General features: G+C 40.6%; 1 protein-coding gene across 2 annotated transcripts in view; it reads right to left on the bottom strand.

Annotated features, from left to right (window-relative positions):
* Positions 1 to 9,220, bottom strand: part of Ska2 (spindle and kinetochore associated complex subunit 2) — a 32,077-nt gene extending 22,857 nt beyond the window's left edge. The window contains exon 1 of one of the 2 annotated variants that reach the window (XR_002818451.1): positions 9,139 to 9,220. Coding sequence is in view for 1 of the 2 variants with exons in the window: in XM_023703185.1 (XP_023558953.1) it covers positions 8,987 to 9,091 (105 nt within the window). In the remaining variant the exon portion in view is untranslated. Of the gene's footprint in view, positions 1 to 8,986; positions 9,092 to 9,138 lie in introns of those variants that run through there. The other variant, XM_023703185.1, reaches the window with a different exon arrangement.
* Positions 9,221 to 17,824: the final 8,604 nt, after the last annotated feature.

The raw sequence follows: 17,824 nt of genomic DNA, 5'->3' as shown, positions 1-17,824 counted from the left end.
TTTATTTATTTATTTATTTATTTATTTATTTGGTACAGGGTCTTGATATGTAGCTTGGTCTCATAGTGATCCTTCTGTCTCAGCCTCCCCAGCAATAGGATTATAGGATGTGCATCACATCCAGTTTTAGTGGCCAGGATGGCATGCTGTACGGGGGATAGAACCTGGATCCTTATGGACGCCAGGCAAGCACTTAGGCCACTGAGCTATCTCCCCAATCCCTGAAACACTGTCTTGCTACATAGTCTAGGCTAGCCTTGAACTTACTATGTAGCCCAAGCAGCTTTGGAATACACAATCTTAAGTGTGCAAGTGAAATGTTTACAACCACATATGGTTCCCACTTGATTTCAAACTAACTCACAATAGATAGCCTTTCCCACCCTAAAGGAAATTAGGGTAGATCTTCAGTCTCTGAAATTGAAGATGTACAGTTTAAACCAGCATGGCCTCACATACTTGTAAGCCCAGCTACTTGTTTGAGGTCTGACTGGACGATTAGTAAGACTATAGTGAAGAATTTTAAAACTATAGTTTCGTAATTGGGCTATCAGACTCAGCCAGCCTTTCCAGCTGCAATCAGAGATAATGTGCCTCGGCTTTATTGACCAGCTGCAGAATGCTACACCCATACTCTGTTCCAAGCACTATGCACCCATGGCAGACAAGCTGTCAAGGTCACACTAAATCTCGCCCACTTTCCTGGGCCCTGACTTCCCCCAGACCTTCCTGCTTCATGATAAATGGCTCCCTCCAATTAAAACCGCCCCATACACATCTGCCTAATAATGCGTGACCAAATATAAGTAATACATTGTAGGCTAACTTGTTATCAACTCTGTGCTTCCTGCTTACAAAATGTATATAAATTGCTATTTTACTTCAAGCCAGGGCCAGTGCTTTGGACCTGGTTCCCATCAGCCCACTTGCATTAATAAAGTTGCCTTTCTAACTCCTTGGTTGAGAGTGTTTTTCCATCTGGTCTGCTACAGTTTCTACAACAAGACCTTGCAGAATGTAGCTCAGTGATAAAGTGTTTGCCTGAGTCCAATTCCTAGTATATAGGGGTAAAAAAAAGACTTATATTCTGAAAAATGCAAAACACTTTTGATAGAAATTTTAAGAGATTTAACAAATGGAGATATATAACTTTCACACATCCTGAGTTTCAATATTATACAATATCAACTCATTTCATATTGGTTTTTTTTAGATCCAAAATCCCAGCAGGCTGTTCACTTGTTTTAAATAGAAACTGACTCAAAAAACTTACCTGAAAATACAAAACGACTAAGACACTTTTAGAAAAAAAGAGCAAAGACTGACCTGGGCAAGGAAGCACAGGCCTCATGCCTGTAATCCTAGCAAACTCAGTAGGCTGAGGCAAGAGGATCACTGAGTGTTCAAAGCCAGCCTGTACTGCATAGTGTGACCCTGACCTCCACCACCCCTCAAAAAAGAGGGGCATAAGTGCCTGCCTGGCAAGCACTTATCCTCGGCGGCATAAGTGCCTGCCTGGCAAGCACAAGATCCTGAGTTCATTCTCCAGTACCTAAAACAAAAGCACTTAATACTGGCTCAGTGGAATAAGTGCTTCCCTGGCAAGTGTAAGGGCTTGAGTTCAGTCCCCGGTTCCACCAAAAAAAAGTAAAAAAAAAAAAAAAAAAAAAAAAAAAGAAGAAGAAGAAGAAGAACAAAGACTAAGATGTTACACTAGGTGATTTCAAAACTTACTATGAAGATACAATCATTATGACATTGGGGTACAACATAATGGAACACCACAAAAAAAAAAACATAATGGAACAAAACAGTTCAAAAATAGGCCAATCCACATATACATTTTCAACTGGTGTGTTCAATAGTAATTTAAAAAAGACATGAAATTTTTCTAAATAAATGGTACTGGAACAATGTGATATTGAAAGAAAGGGAGGAAGAGAAGGAAAAAGAAAGACCCTCCACACTTTATACCATATGTAAATATTAACTTGTACAGAGATTGAAATGTAAAAACCAAAAACTATAAATCTTCAGAAAGGGCTGGCCAAATAGCTCTGTGGATTAAAGCGCCTACAAGCAAGCACAGGGGTCAGGCTTTGATCCCAGGCCTATCTTGCTGGCCCCACCCCCAGGGTGCGCTGAGACAGCCATTGAGCCTGGGCGTGGTGGCGCACGCCTGTAATCCCCGCACTTGGGAGGCTGTAAACAGGAGAATCACTAGGAGTCCCATCTAGCAGTGAGACCCTGAACACCCTATCAACCCTTCCCTAAAATAAAGGAAAAAATAATAATAAATCTTTAGGAAGAAAATATTTGTGACCTTAGATTGAAAATATATTTATTAGAACATAAAAAGCACATAACAGAATAAATTGTAGTTTGCAATAGCTAAATCTTGGAAACAGCTCAAATGTTTGTCAACCAATGAATGGATAAAAATGTTTATTAATAAAATGTACTACTCACACATAATGAAGGATAAACTTGGGGCCAAGGAGATAGCTCAGTAGAATAAGTGCTTGCCTGGCAAGCACAAGGGCCTGAGTTCAATTCCCTGATGCCACCAAAAAAATAAGAAAGGATACACTTGAGACATTTATAGGTGAATAGATGCATGTTGAAAGCATATTCTTCAGTGAAATAAATCAGACAAATGTATAAATACTGTATGGCCTCTCCGGTGTGAGAAACCAAAAGTGTAAATAAGGGCCAAAATCTATAACAGATACTGGGAAATGGGGAGAAAATGTTCAAATGAGAAGGTGAACAAGATGAAGGGAGGAAACAAGGGTCAAGAAAAAAAAAATAGAAGGAAAAAATGCAAACAAAGTTCTTGTAAATAAAGAGGGGGAGAGAGGCTGAAGGGAGGGGAGGGGAGGGGAATGGAATGGAAAAAAAGAAGCGAAACATACCATGCACAGGCACCAATTCCCTACGATGAACGTTATCACTATGCATATCTAAATTATAAGAAAAAACTCCACAGATATACTTAAGCTCTTACAGAATAGCTATGATAAAAAGGATAACAACAAGCCAAGTACAGTTGGGAGGCTGAGGCAAGATGATCACCATGAGTTCAAGGCCAACTAAGCCTGCTTCATGAGACCCTCTCTCAAAAATACAAATAATAAGAAAAGGGATAGTGCTGGCCATGATGACGTATGCCTGTAATCCCAGCACTTGGGTGGCTGAGGCTGGAAGATCACCATGGGTCTGAGGCAGCCCCGGCTACAGAGTAAGTTCAAGGACAGCCTAGACTACATAGTGAGACCTTGTTTCTAGAAACCAATACCCCCACCCACCAAAAAGGGACAGCAACAAGTGTTGGTGTGGATATGGAAAAATAAGAACTCTCAAACACTACTTTAAAAAAAATAAATAAAATATATAAACTGGACTTCATCAAAATTTTAAATGACAGCCAGGTATGGTGGCATACACCTGTAACCCCATCACCCTAAATTCAAGGCCAGCCTGGGTTACATTGTGAACTCAAGATAAACTGTCTGTGACAGGTTGTAGCGCAGCACTTCCTGCGCTCAATCTCCAGTATAGGGATGTAAATGAGAGTGCTAAAGGGGAAAGCAAAAAAACTGATGGAAAACTAAAGGATTCTCATGATACAATAGTTAAAAAATAACTCAATTTGAAAATAGGCAAAAAAAATTTTTTTCAGAGATATCACTACAGATGTCAACTGCAAATAAATACATGAAAAGAGGTTCAGTATTATTAGCCATTTAAGAACTCTAGCAAAGATTTTAGCAGTTTCTTATAAGAGCAAGCATACATTTATCATGTTAGCAATCTATTTACCCAAAAGAAATAAAATACTCCAATGCTCATAATTTTATTCATAAAAGGCAAAGCCTGGAAATGAACAAAAGTCTATAGTTTAGTGAATGGATGAATTTGTCATTCTATACAACAGACTATTACTTAGCAATAAAAACTGTCCAACCACTGCTGGGAACGGTGGCACACACTTCTAACCCCACCATGCAGGAGGCTGAGGCAGGAAGAACAACATGAATTCAAGGCCAGCCTGAACTATAGTCGGAAAAAAAACAAACTGTCCAATACTAAATAGATACAATATGGATGAATAACAAAAGCATTTTCATAAATGCAAGAAGCTAAATACAAAAGGCAACATACCATTTTCCCACTTATTTGAAATTCTAGGGACCTAGATGGATGCTGGGAAATTTGAGAAGAGGACAACTACAAAAGTAGACCCCCCAAAAAAGTTCCTCCTTTTCTTTTCTTTTTTTTTTTTTGCGGAACCAGGGATTAAACTCAGGCCTCTGCACTTGCCATGCAAGCGCTTATTCCACTGAGCCATCTCCCCGGCCCCTTATTTTCTATTTATTTGTGGAATTGAGGCCTAAGCCTAGAGGTATTCTACCACTAAGCCACATCTTCAGTCATTTTTTGCACTATTTTGAGACAAGATTGCCTTGTGGGACTCAAACTTGTAATCTTTCTACCTCAGCCTCCTTTAGAACTAGGATTATAGGAACAAAGCACAATAGCGCCCACCCCTCACTGGGAATCAAACTCAGGCCTTTTAAAAAATTTTTAAGACAGGGTCTTGCTAAGTTACTGAGTTATCCAGGCTGGGTTTGGAGTTTTTATCCTCCTGGCTGAGCCCCTCAGAGAGTTGGGATTTCAGGCATGAGCCACCATATCCAGCTACAAAAACTCAGGTGACAGAAATATTCTATATATCCTGCCTGTGGTGATGATTACACTATCATATATATTTACCAAAGCCTAGCAAATTATATACTTTAAATTGGTCGGTCTTATTGTATTTATATTATATCAATAAAATTCATTATTAAAAATAGTGGTGAATTCACAGTTTTTAAGACATAACTACAAAATGAATTTTAAATCAATCATTTTGTCTTTGTTATTTTTAGGGAAGGGTCTACAGGTGTTCAGAGTCTCACTACTAAATAAATCATCTTTGAGTTTTAAACTGAAGCATTTCCTACATAATACCAAAATTAACCCTAATTAAGACGGGGCAAGTCACCAGAGGTCATATACAGCACAGATTATCTTCATCAATTACTAATTTGTCATAAAGCTAAGTTAAAGAAAACCTAAGATTTGTCAGAAATAATCTAAATGTGTCACAGAAAAAAAAAAACTACCAAAAAAATTATTTTAAAAGAAGCAAATTGCAAAGTATTACCCATTTACACAAGGCATAATAACTTTAAATAGAAAATGTAATTGTTTCACAATGCAGTAGTGAGCTTTGAATAGTTTTAAATTTTTCAATTACGATTTTCTAAAAGATATACTGTAACAAAATTATAGTTTTTAGCAACAAGGGTTGTGTTATTCAAAATACTGAAGAAAGATGTAAAGCAAGAATAAAAACTTCTGACGTGTACCCTGCTTTCAGATGCTTTGACAATACTATTGCACTGCTAGCTGTAAAGTACAGTAGTGCAATAAAGTCAGAGCATTCGTTAGCAGTAATAAGTAGGGAAGGAACACAAAAGTATCTTGCATCACTTGAAGCTTCAGTGTAAAAAGAATTTAATGTTGGTTTGCCATTTTGGTCAGAAGACATCCAAAAACCTAAAAAACATTTATATCAATGCTTATTTTTCTTTTAAAAATAAAAAAGGATGAGACTTAAAATATCAAAGTGATAATTTTTTTTAGACTAACCTATACATAACATTCAAAAAGAAACATACAGAGATGTAGGAGAATTTTGTAAATATGTTCTAAAACTTAGTAGTAATTAAGACAGGTATTATTAATACCTTTGGATTAGTATTAACAAAACCAGTTACAATTACTACTAAAAGCTGCGTTAAATGTTTCCATTTTCCATTGAGATGGGTTTTTGGTTAGCTCATTTTCCATTACCAGCCATATAAAATAAGCCCTTTCAATAAATATGTCAAAGAAAACGAAAAGTAAAATAAATTTTTCAAATGTCTACATACCAAATTAATTACTGCAGATCCTGAACTACACTTTGAAAAACACAAAAAACACTTACATCTTACAGCTTTTTATCTCAAAAGTTTACAGAAGAGGTCTATTATAAGGAAGAGGACACTTAGGGAATCAACTGGTGCTAAACTGGACATTATCAAACTAACTTTACTGAACATTATAGAAGAGGTTTTTAATATTTCAGTTAACCTTCACATTCTCTCAAATATAGAAGACATGTTGATTCCTTTTTGATGTAGAAATAACAAGAGAAAAATAACAATAGGATGTCTGAGACTTAAATAAGTTTCCTTAACAAAGAATTTCCTTAAAAGTCAGATTAGGGCCAGGGAGATGGCTCAGTAGGATAAGCGCTTGACTGGCAAATGCAAGGATCTGAGTTCAATCCCTGGTTCCGCAAAAAAAAAAAAAAAAGTCAGATTAAACCTAGAAATAGTGTCACAGTATCACATTATACTACCTTTTATATACAATCAGTGGACAAAAACAGGCCCCTAGACAAATGCCACTCAGTGAGTGTAGGGAAAAAGAGGACAAAGATTACTCCACAATGAGGTCATTCCTCTATTAGTAATATTGATTGAGGCTGAAGTACATTTCCATTATTTTCACCAATCTTCTTTTAAATGGTCCAGTTCGGCTACTCGGCTGGATTAAGCCTACCAAGAAATGGACTCAAATTCAGAACAGTTGGAACTTGAGTCTTGGCCTCAACTCCTGGGCCCTATAACTCAAATATTAGGATATTTAACTCTGTTAAACCAAGTATCAGGTTTGCAAGTCAAATAAAAGCAAATGTTTAACTTTCTGACTTGGAAGCTAATATGAATAAGAAAAATATTAAAAAATAAAAGAGGATAAGGCTATTTAGAAAATTAGGATCACTAGTCATTTTCAAAGTTAAATAGTAATGCATTCTCTTTTCACCTACTATTCAACACTAGTTCCATGGCAAATCCTTTATTTAAGTAATACAAAACCAAAAACCTGAACATTGCACAAGAAATCATTTGCTTTTGGAATCCTATAAACTATACTGGTTCACAGATTAAAAAAAAAATTAATGAACATAGAAAATTTGCAGATGAGATGTACTATCTTTTACTATCCAGTCAATACAAAGCAGTAATACAAAAAAACATGATTAAAAGGTACATTTGTAAAGTATAGAGTTTTAAACTCAAATTATGAAAACAGTAACTTGAAAAGGGCAGGGGATGTTACCAGTAATTTACTTGAAAGAAATTTAAGAAAAAACCTGCTTCATTTTTTTCCTCTCCTCAAAAAAATCTTAACTTTCCCAATTTAAATACTATTGAAATGTTTGAAAGTTTCACTGCCTCATAAGCTTCTAAAACCTGCCTTTTTCCAATTACTTGTTTTTCCCTTAAAATAGAATTAGTGCAACCTAAAGTCTTATAAGAACATTAACCCTATTGCAAACGCTACAAAGAACCTGAAAATTAAAACACCAAACTCAAGAAAGAAAGAAAACTGTTAAAAGCAGAATTAGCATCATTTACCATTAATAATTAAGCAAAAATATCTGTATCTTAAGGGAGGAGTTCAAAATAGGGGGGCAAGATACAACAGCTACACCAGTTGATAGAATCAAACTAAAATAACATATTTTGCATTTAAATAGAAGAATAGCTTTAAAACCCAAGAACCTGAACTAAATATTTATTTTTTGGAGGCTTGAAAAGCTACATAAAATTCTTGCGTCTTATTGCTCCCTCCATCCTGCCCCCCTTTCCCCATTCCCACCCCTTACACACAGACAGACAGACAGACAGACAGACACACACACACACACACACACACACACACATTTTAAACGCAAAATTTTAAAAGTAATTGAAAGCCTTCAAGTCATCTGTATACGAGAAGCACTTCAATTCATTAATACATTAAAGGGAAATGAGATAAATCAAGATCTCAGATATCTGGAGTGAGAATGGGGGGGCGGGTAGGGCAGTAGTCGGTATCTCCCAAGATCCCCACAATGCTTTCCAGGCGTGAGGGACCCAAGATCGCTTTGGAGGGAGCAGCTTAGGCACCGATACCGTAGTAACTAACCCAAGTCGGGAAGGGAGGTGGAGAAGCCGTGATTGTGGATAAAGAAAGAAGTTTCCCACTTGGCAAAATTTAATCTTGTGAGTTCCTCTAACAGAAATAAACGACAGGAGCTTAATCAAATACTTTCTCCAAGCCGTCCATTTTTAAGGGAGCCAGCTCAAACTGGAGAAACAACACTCGAGAAGATTGAAGACCGAACTAGAGAACTAAGAAAAAAGCGCGGGCTATCGAGCTGGTACTCCGGGGAGATAAGGGAAAGAAAATGGAAAACCCTGAAAACGAGGGCGACGCCTCTGCTCGGCGCTCGTGCGCCGGCCAAACAGCAGCAACCGGGGCGCCTTTGCAGTTCTTCCCATGCGCTCTTCATTCAGGGAAGAAGGAGAGCGGGCGACTCCGGAGCAAGGTGCTCGCCGGTCCCGATCCCGCCCGCGCTCGGGGTTGCGATCCCTCCCGCTGCCTCCTCCCCGCACCAAGGCTTGCTGCCTCTGGCCCAAGCACAAACGGGTGTGAGGACTTCCTGGGACGCTAGGAAGTTACACTCGCAAGTCCAGCATCCTTTCTCACACTTTCTCAGCCCGCCTCTGAGAGCAAGACCGGCTCAGCCCGAAAGAGATTGCTTCCCGCCCCCCTTTATTCCTCTACCCCACCCTCCAAGCCCCTTTCTAGGAGTAGGAAAGATCTCTCCCCTTCTTAGGGCGCTTAGGGACTGGTCCCCTTCTTAGGGCACAAAGCAGGTTCCCCCTTTGGTGGATGCGTATAGTGCTGTTTGCACCAGGCGTAGCGACTTGCCCGGAGCAAAGGGGGAGGCAAAAGATTCCTGAGGCCCCCACACCCTCAGCATCTCCCGCCATTTCCCTCACGAGTTTCCCGGATGTAACCCCTTCCCCCGAGGCGGTTAAGAGACCAAGACGGTGGCGGCTCGCTTTGGTGCAGGAGGAGGGAATTTGATTCTGGTCCAGCCTCCGCCACCCAGAGTTTCCGGTGACTCCAACCTGCGTCCTAGCTTCGAGGCCATAGAGGGAAAATGAATTATCCAGTAGGTCTCCTTCACTTTGTACTCACCATCAGTTCTAGCTTATCGACCTCCGCCTCCATGTTGAATAGTTGACATTCCTCAGACCCCGGCGTTGCTTAAGCTGCAAACCTTACTAGCACTGAGGATCTCTATTGGACAGCTGTCATTCAACATCTTACACTCATTGGCTCTTCTATTTCATCTGCGCCCGCCCATTGGCAACTTGGCAACGCCCCTCCGCATGAAACACAATTTCCTGTTGGACAAAGGCACAAAACGCCGCAGGGCGATTGGCTGATGTATATATATTTTTTTCTATTGGTTTCCCTCTGTTCTCTACTTTCAATTTCATAGGGCTCCGCAGAGACGAGCTTGCTATTGGAACAATTAGAAGAAGAAACAACCAATTACACAAAAGCTTCCACCCATAACATAAGGGACGTGACACACCTTCTTTTCTCCCCGGCTCTCCTACCCCTTCTCTCCCGCCTTCCTCTTATTCATACCAGAAGCGCCTCAGCTCTGATTGGCCGGAGGGTGGTGCGCCTTCAGCCAATCATAAGCGAGGCTGGGCTCCTACGGTCCCACCAAAGCGAATCGTAGAGAGAGCACAACTACTATTGGTCCTTCTATGACGAAAATTTAATTTTGAATCTTTCTTTAGGGCATGAAGAGGCTGCCGTCCGGACTGCGTCTAATCCCCAAGCTGTTAGACTAGTAAGTGCAGGGATGATTCCTTTTTTTGTTACATGGGCTCGCATCTTCTGCAACTGAGCTTTTTGCTGCTTGTGTTCTTGTTGCTTAAGGAGCTGAGGACTTTGGCTGGGCTAGGGGAAGAGATGGAGCAGAAAAGGGAGAGGTTTGGGGCTGGGGAAGAAGTGCTCCACTTCACTCCTTCCGAATTACACTTCTAGGGCCGGGGAATGGCTCAGTAGAATAAGTGCTTCCCTGGCAAGCGCAAGGGCCTGAGTTCAATCCCTGGTTCTGAAAAAAAAAAAAAAAAAAAAAAGGGGGAAGAAATATAGCTCATAGAGAAGGTGCTGGGGTCAAGCTCCCAAAAAAAGAAAAAAAAAAAAAAAATCCGAATTACACTTCTGATTAACACTCCGTAAAATATGTTTTAAAACAAAATATCTGCTTTCCTTTTACTCATTCCTTTACATCTCTGCTACTCAAAATGGGTCCTCGAACTAGAATCTCTTTTGCTTGTTGCAAATGCAAATTATCGGGCTCCACCCAGATTTACTCAATCTGAATATACATTTTTAACAAATGTTCCTTCCCGTGAGGAACATTTCTTTACTTGGGAACACTACCGTGTTCTGTTACGTACTATTAATGCTGTCCCACGTTCAATGAGTATCAGTTTTAAAAATGTGCTTTTTTAAATCATCTGCCCAGTATATTATTGCTGGATAGACTTTACCAGTCTCTTTTGGGAAACAAGACAGAGTCTAAAAATGTAATGCTAGGGCCGGGGAGATGGCTCAGTGGAAAAAGCGCTTCCCTGGCAAGCGCAAGGACCTGAGTTCAAAAAATAAAATAAAAATAAAATAAAATAATTAAAATAAAATAAATAAATAAAAATGTAATGCTGTACAACATAAAGCATAAAACTAAATCTAAGTTACTATCAAAAACAGCATTATTGGGGGCTGGAGAGATGGCTCAGTGGAATAAGCACTTCCCTGGCAAGGGCAAGGGTCTGAGTTCAATCTCTGGTTCCACAAAAAAAAAAAAAAATGGTGTTCAAGATGAACTGATTGAACTAGTAAAAAAAGACCTGGCTAAAGCACAAATGTAGCATATAATATAGTACAACTGTCATTTCCTCACTGACTCAGCTTTGGAAGTGCTTTGACTATAGAATTTTCATGTTGTCCAATGGAGTTTTAGCAGGAGCAGCAGTGTCAACTCCTGCAAAGGACTGTAAGTCTTACTCTGTTGTTGCATCCTTCTATTTGTATATTGCATCCTTCTATTTGTAAAGTTTTTCTATTCAAAAACTTTTGGACCCATTCTTTAAGCATATTAGGATGCATGCTAACCTGAAAAACTAAAACTTTGCCAATAAAAACATTTCACAGCATTTAAATGTATAAAAGTATATTCCATAAATAAAAAGAAAGCATTTGCTAGTTAACACTTGGAATAATTTCTTCTATTTGTTTATTAAATGAAACATTACCTAATGCCTGTTATCTCCTAGATACTAATGACATGAAGATGACTTAAATTTTATCCTAACATTAAAAAGCTCATGGCTCTGATTTTTTCTGCTTTTTTAGTATTAATGTTCTTTTTTTTTTTTAATTTTATTTATTTATTTATTTGTTTGTGTGTGTGTGTGGCCAGCTCAACCCACCAGGGGGCGGGGCTGGCTGGCATGTGGTGCTGGGGGATTGAACCGTGGTCCCTGTGCTTTGCTAAGCTTGTTCTAAGTAGGTGCTTTAGACCACTGAGCCATCTCACCAGCCCATTAGTATTAATGTTCAATTTTTTTTTTTTTTTTTTGACAGAGTCTATAGGGTCTCACTGCATAGATCAGACTCATAGTGAGCCCGCTGTTTACAGCCTGCCAAGTGCTGGGATTACAGGCTCACGCCACCAAGCCAGTCTCAAATCAACCTCTCAGCCTGCCCAGGGGGCAGGGCGGGCAGGGCAGGCCCAGGGATCAAACTCTGGGCCCCTGAGTCTGCCTAAGCAGACACTTTGATCTGCTGAGCTATTTGGCTGGCCCTAAAATTTGATTATTTATAGAGAAGAGAAAAAAAAAAAAAAAAAGTTCATGGTCCAGTGGGATGCAAACATGCAAACCAAAACTACAGCGTAATGTAATAGAGTTTATAATAAAAGTTCATATCTGATCATGCATCTGATCCACAACTGTAATACTAGCACTCCTAGAGGCTGAGCCAGAAAGATTATGAGTAGGAGCCCAACCTGAGTAGCCTAATGATATAGTGAGAACTTTCCTCAATACAAAAAAATTTCAAAGGGTAGCTCAGGTTGAAGACCTCCGTCTCAGTCCCCAGTACCTTAAAAACAACAGCAATTAAAGCTCCTGCTTCAGCAGACACAGGGGCCTGGAATTCGATCCCTGGACCCGCCATGCCGGGCCCCGCCCCCTGGGCGCCCTGAAATGGCAGTTGAGACTGGACGTGGTTGGGAGGCTGTCAACGGGAGGATCACTATGAGACCGATCTACTCAGTGAGACCCTGTAGACCCTGTCGGCCCTGTCCTAAAATGCATACAAAAAAAAAAAAAACCAGCAAAGTATATGAAGTGCTATAGATACTCAAAAGAGATGACATTTCTGCCAATATAAGTACCATAAGGACAGAAACTGTTGATTTTATTTAGAATTTTATCCCGACAACTAGCATTTGAACTAGTCAACTAATATCTGTAAAACAAAAGTAATAAAATCTTATCTGGGCATAGTGCCACTTGCCTCTGATCCCAGTGTTCTTGAAGGCTAAGGCAAGAGAATAACAAGCTCAAGGGTAAATGGATGGATGGATAGATGGATGGATGGATGGATGGATGGATGGATGGATGGATAAGGGAAGTAGAATAAACAAAGATGTGCTATGTCTGTATACTAACACTGAGTGTGAATGTGATCATTCTGTACTACAGACATAATGAAAAAAAAATTTTAATTAAAAAAAAAAAAGGATCATCAGCTGGAGTCCAGCCTGGACAACTTAGTGATTTAGTAAGACCCTGTCTGTTGTTGTTGGGTTGTTTTTGTTTATTTGTTTGTTTTGCTGCTCTTTTTGAGACAGGATCTCACTCTGCAGTTCAGGTTGGTGTTGACCTCACTTTATAGCCCAGGCTGGCCTCAAACTCACAGTAATCCTCCTGCCTCAGCCTCCTGAGTGTTGGGATTTCAGGTGTACACCACCATGCCCAGCTGAGACCGTGTCTTAAAATAAAATAAAAATAAAAATTAAAGGGCTGCAGATGTAACTCAGTGAACCCAGCCCTGGGTTCAGTCCTCAGTGCCACCAAATATAAATTAATAAATAAACAAAATCTTGAAGACTAGGGTAAGATGACCCAGAAGAGAAAACCCCAGATAGAAGGAAAAGCTGGTAACGCTGTAGAAAGTGCTTGGTAGATCTGAAGTAAAAAATTCTGAATGCTGGAACAAATGCTGCAAAAGACCATTACAACTAAAAAGTGAACAGGTTTGGGAGTCATGATAAGGAATTATTTAGGGGTTGTTTATTTGTACAAAGGCTAGACCCCAGCACCTTGCATGTGCTAGGAAAACTATGACTGAGCTGCCCACCTGGCCCCTAGCTTTTTTTTTTTTGTGGCACCAGGGATGGAACTGTGGTCCCTGCACTTGCCTAAGCAGGCACTTTAGACCACTGAGCTATCTTGCCAGCCCCTGACCCCTACCATTGCTAAAGAAAATATTCTTTTTTTTTTTTTTTTTGGCAGAACCAGGGATTGAACTCAGACCCTTGCACTTCCCAGGGAAGCGCTTATTCCACTGAGCCATCTCCCCAGCCCCAAGAAAAGATTCTTTGATTACACTTTTTAAAGTATAGTAAGCAATGGAGTTGGGGAGATGGCTCAGTAGAATAAGCGCTTGTCTGGCAAGCACAAGGGCCTGAGTTCGATCCCCAGTTCCATCAAAAAAATAAATAAAGTATAGTAAGCCAGACTTTATTCAGGACCATTGCAATAGTTATACAGACCACTTTAATGAGATACATCATAGACAACTGGAAATTTATAGACAAAGAACAAGCATAGCAGATGGAAAATAACTAAGAGACAACACCAGAGGGAAGGGGGTTCTATCATTCTGCCTACAGAGACTAAACAGGACTCCTGAGACAGGTCACAGTAATCAGACATCAACTAGGAGATGGTAGAGGATGAGAAACCCAATAAGATATTGGTGTTAGGAGGTGGTTCATGCCAAACTGATTTAGCAGCATTCTTTGCTACAACTGAGGGAGTATGTAGATATGTTTAAGGGGTCAGGAGCCTGACAGAATTGTGATCTTCTGTCACAAATAGAATCTTTGTCAGAATCAATATACCAGGTTTAATTAGAAAGCTCATCTCCCTTTTGAAAGTCTGTTTCGTAATTTAAGGGTTGGTAATACAAGAAAAAAGAAAAGGACAAGTGGCTGGGTCTGGTCTGTGGACCAATTTGATCAATAACAAAAGACATTGTCATGGCTTGTGCTTTTTGCAAGGTGAGCAATACAACACAGGACACATTTTATAAGATTATTTTATAATGAATCACCCAAAAATTCATATGTATAGAGTGTAGCAAATCCGTCCACACACTAAAGAACAAAGAATCCAGCTAAGGGCCTAGATCCTAATATCCTGCATGAGTCACGCTAGAAACCTAGAGCTCATAACAATGCCTCCCACAAGTCCAACTGGAGGCCTAGAGCCCCAACAATGTCTCGTGCAGTCCCACCTCATGGATCTGCACTGGAAAGGCCCAAAGGCCAGTCGTGGAAGCTAGGAGGTCTGTGCCAGCGGGATGAAGGATCTGTGCTAGCAGGCTGAGGATCCAGGTAGTGATGTTCTAGTTAAGAACCAGAGCTCCCCTGAAAAGTACCTCAGCCATCTTCAGCAACAGTGAGGTCCCAAGTTCCTCTGTTGATGAGGAAAGCTGAGTTCCCATCAGGAAAGCCAATGCGACAAGCTTCTCCAGAAGACTGATCAGTGCACCATCTTCCCTTCTGGAGCCAGAGAGCAATATTCAAGGTGAGGACCAGAGCTCCCCCAAAATGAATCATAGCCATTCTCAGCTACAGTGAGGTCCTGAGCTCCTCCAACAAGAACAGCCAAGTTCATCAGGAAGGCCAGCATGACAAGGTCCTCCAGCAGAACAGCCCATGAGAGCCAGCAGCTTCCAACAGCTCCCTCACAGCTTCTCCAAACAGCTTCCCTAACAGCTCCCTAACAGCTCCTCTAGTTCTGCCTCTTCTGCTGCTGCCAACAGTGTGCAAAGTGAATCTCCCACACCCAGCATCGTGCTAGCTCAGTTCAACCAGGTGGAACAAGTTAACCACCAGTTGGCGATCCACCACAGACATCAAGAAGAAAATGAAAGGAAACAGGAAAAGACTGAAGAGATAGATAAAAGCCAAGGAAATGAAGGATACTGTGGGAGTCTCCAATCCTGGGAATCCTGGGGCCGGCGCTCAGGGGTCTAACGCGCCTTCTTAGGCAAGGTTGGGCAAGTGCACAGGGACTGTGGTTTGATTCCTGGAACCACATGCTGTGCCACCCCCACCCCCAGGGTGGGCTGAGCTGGCCACAAAAAACAAACAAACAGGGGCTGGGGAGATAGCTCAGTAGCATAACCACTTACCTGGCAAGTGCAGAGTCCTGAGTTCAATCCCCGGTACTGAAAAACAGACAAACAAAAAAAAAAAAACCAACTGGTATTTAAGGGCCAGCCTGATAGCTCAGTGGATTAAAGCACCTGCTTAGGCAGAGTGCAAAGCTGGGGTTCACTGAGACAGCTGATTGAGACTGGACGTGGTGGCATGTGCCTGTAATCTCAGTGCTTTGGGAAGCTGAAAACAGGAGAATCACTACGAGTCCAATCTACATAGTAAGACCCTGTGGACCCAAGTAGACCTGTCCTAAAAAGAAAAGAAAAAAAAAAATCCAGTCCTGGGAATTCTAACTGTATATTAATGGTGCCTGAGGAGGGGAAGATCAGATTTTATTCCTCTGTCTTCAGGCAGGTCGACATTGGAGTGAATATAAGCACATATCTAAAGGGGGGACTGAGTTTATATAGATTTTTTTTGGGGGGGCCCAGTTTTAAGGAATCTGGATGAAGTGTTGGAGTCTAAGGCTATGCAGGCAAAGTGAAGGTTGGCACACAACTGGCATGAGGGGGACTGCAGTACTACTGTAGCTTGACATTAATTTTTTATTACCATTACTTCTCAGTTACCAGGGGCAAACTATTGCTTCTCATGGTTTACAAGAGTAAGCATGGGGGGGGGGGGGGGGTTCCTCATGCCAGGCCTGACACAGCGGACTCAGCCTTGGATAGGAGTTTCCAGAAAAAATTCTCATGGGTCTGGTGAGATTTATTTTTTTCACCCCCCACCCCAGGCAACCAGAAGATTACTACTTCCTAGGAGGTCCTCATAAATACATTTTTTTATATATATATAGAAGTAGAAATGTGGTTCAGTGGTATAGCTCTTACCTAGCATTCTCAAAGCCCTGAGTTTAATCCATAACACCACAGGAAGAAAAATTAAAATGAAAGGAGTATTTCATTTTGAGTTAAAAAAAAAAAGCCAAGACTATTTGTGCGCACTTATAATCCCAACACTGGGAGGCTGAGGCTAGAGGATTGCAAGATCAAACCCACCATAGAGTTTAGCTAAATTTAGCAACAGCATTACCCTACCTCAAAATTTTAGAAAAGAAAAAAAATTAGAAAAGGCAAGGGATGTAGTGTAGAGTGAAAGGTCTGAGTTCAATCCCCAGTACCACCAAAAAGCAAATAATACACAGATTTCTATTTCATAATCCTTGCCTAGTCTTTCTTCAGCAGGAGGGGACACTTGATAATAAAGGTAACATGTGTCTCCTAAACTTCTAAGAACAACGTATGACAAGGTCCTGAGTTCAATCCCCAGTTCTGAAAAAAAAAGAAAAAGAAGAACAATGTATGAAAATATTCTGTTAATCCAGGACCTGACAAAATGAATCCTAATCATGTCCAAGATTCCGCCTTTCTGGGAGAACCGTTATGTGCACTGCCACCTTTTGCCACTAGAGGTCGCCTCCACAGCTCCAGAGTGGGAGGAGATTGTGCCCTCCCTGGAATCCAATCTAAGGAAGCAACAACTGAAAGCAGCGAAGTCCTTCTGGAGCTTGAGATCAAACTCTTGGAATGAATTGTCTTCAGAAAAAGATATAGATTAAAATATAATTATACTCGATAATGTTTTAAAACATTTATACCCTGGGCTTGGGATAATTATGATTTCATTATATAGTGCCTGTTTTAGCTACTTTGCACCGTGGTCTAGTAAAATAAAAATGATCTTTGAAGATTTACAGACCTGGACTTTATCCTGCATTGCATTACACTAAGTGGATGATCTCAATTCTTTAACCCTCATTTTATTCTCGTGTAAAAATGGAAATAAAATCCTCCTTACTAGGGAGAATATTTTTCTCTCAGATGCATCTTGTACTTTTACTCTGTTCTTATTCTTTCTTTTCTGTTTCCTTGGCCCAAGTTTGCTTTGCCGAGCCAGTTTTTCTCCCACTCTTCACTTTTGCTCTTGAATAAACTTCACTGCTGCTATAAATAAATAGCTAAATGTTGTTTCCTTCTCCCACAGCTAACTCAGATGTTCAGTGAATATTCTTGGTAAAGAAACATCCTTTTAAATAGGGTGCGGTGGTGCACATCTGTAATCCCAGCACTCTGGAGGCTGAGGCAGGAGGATCTACACAAGTTCAACGCCAGCATAGGCTACATAGCTAGTTCAAAGTCAGCCTGAACTGAATTGCAGGACCATGTCTCAACTCCCTCCCCAAGAAAAAAAAAAAAGAGATGGGGCTGGAGAGATGGCTCAGTGGTCTAAAGCACCTACTTGAAACAAGCTTGGCAAAGCACAGGGACCGCGGTTCGATCCCCAGCACCACATGCCAGCCAGACCTGCCCCCTGGTGGGCTGAGCTGGCCACACACACACA

The sequence above is a fragment of the Octodon degus genome, unplaced genomic scaffold (assembly GCF_000260255.1).
Source record: "Octodon degus isolate 3935 unplaced genomic scaffold, OctDeg1.0 scaffold00164, whole genome shotgun sequence".
NCBI lineage: Eukaryota > Metazoa > Chordata > Mammalia > Rodentia > Octodontidae > Octodon > Octodon degus.
The sequence above is the reverse complement of the archived record's forward strand: the minus strand, read 5'-3'. Positions and strand labels throughout refer to the sequence as shown.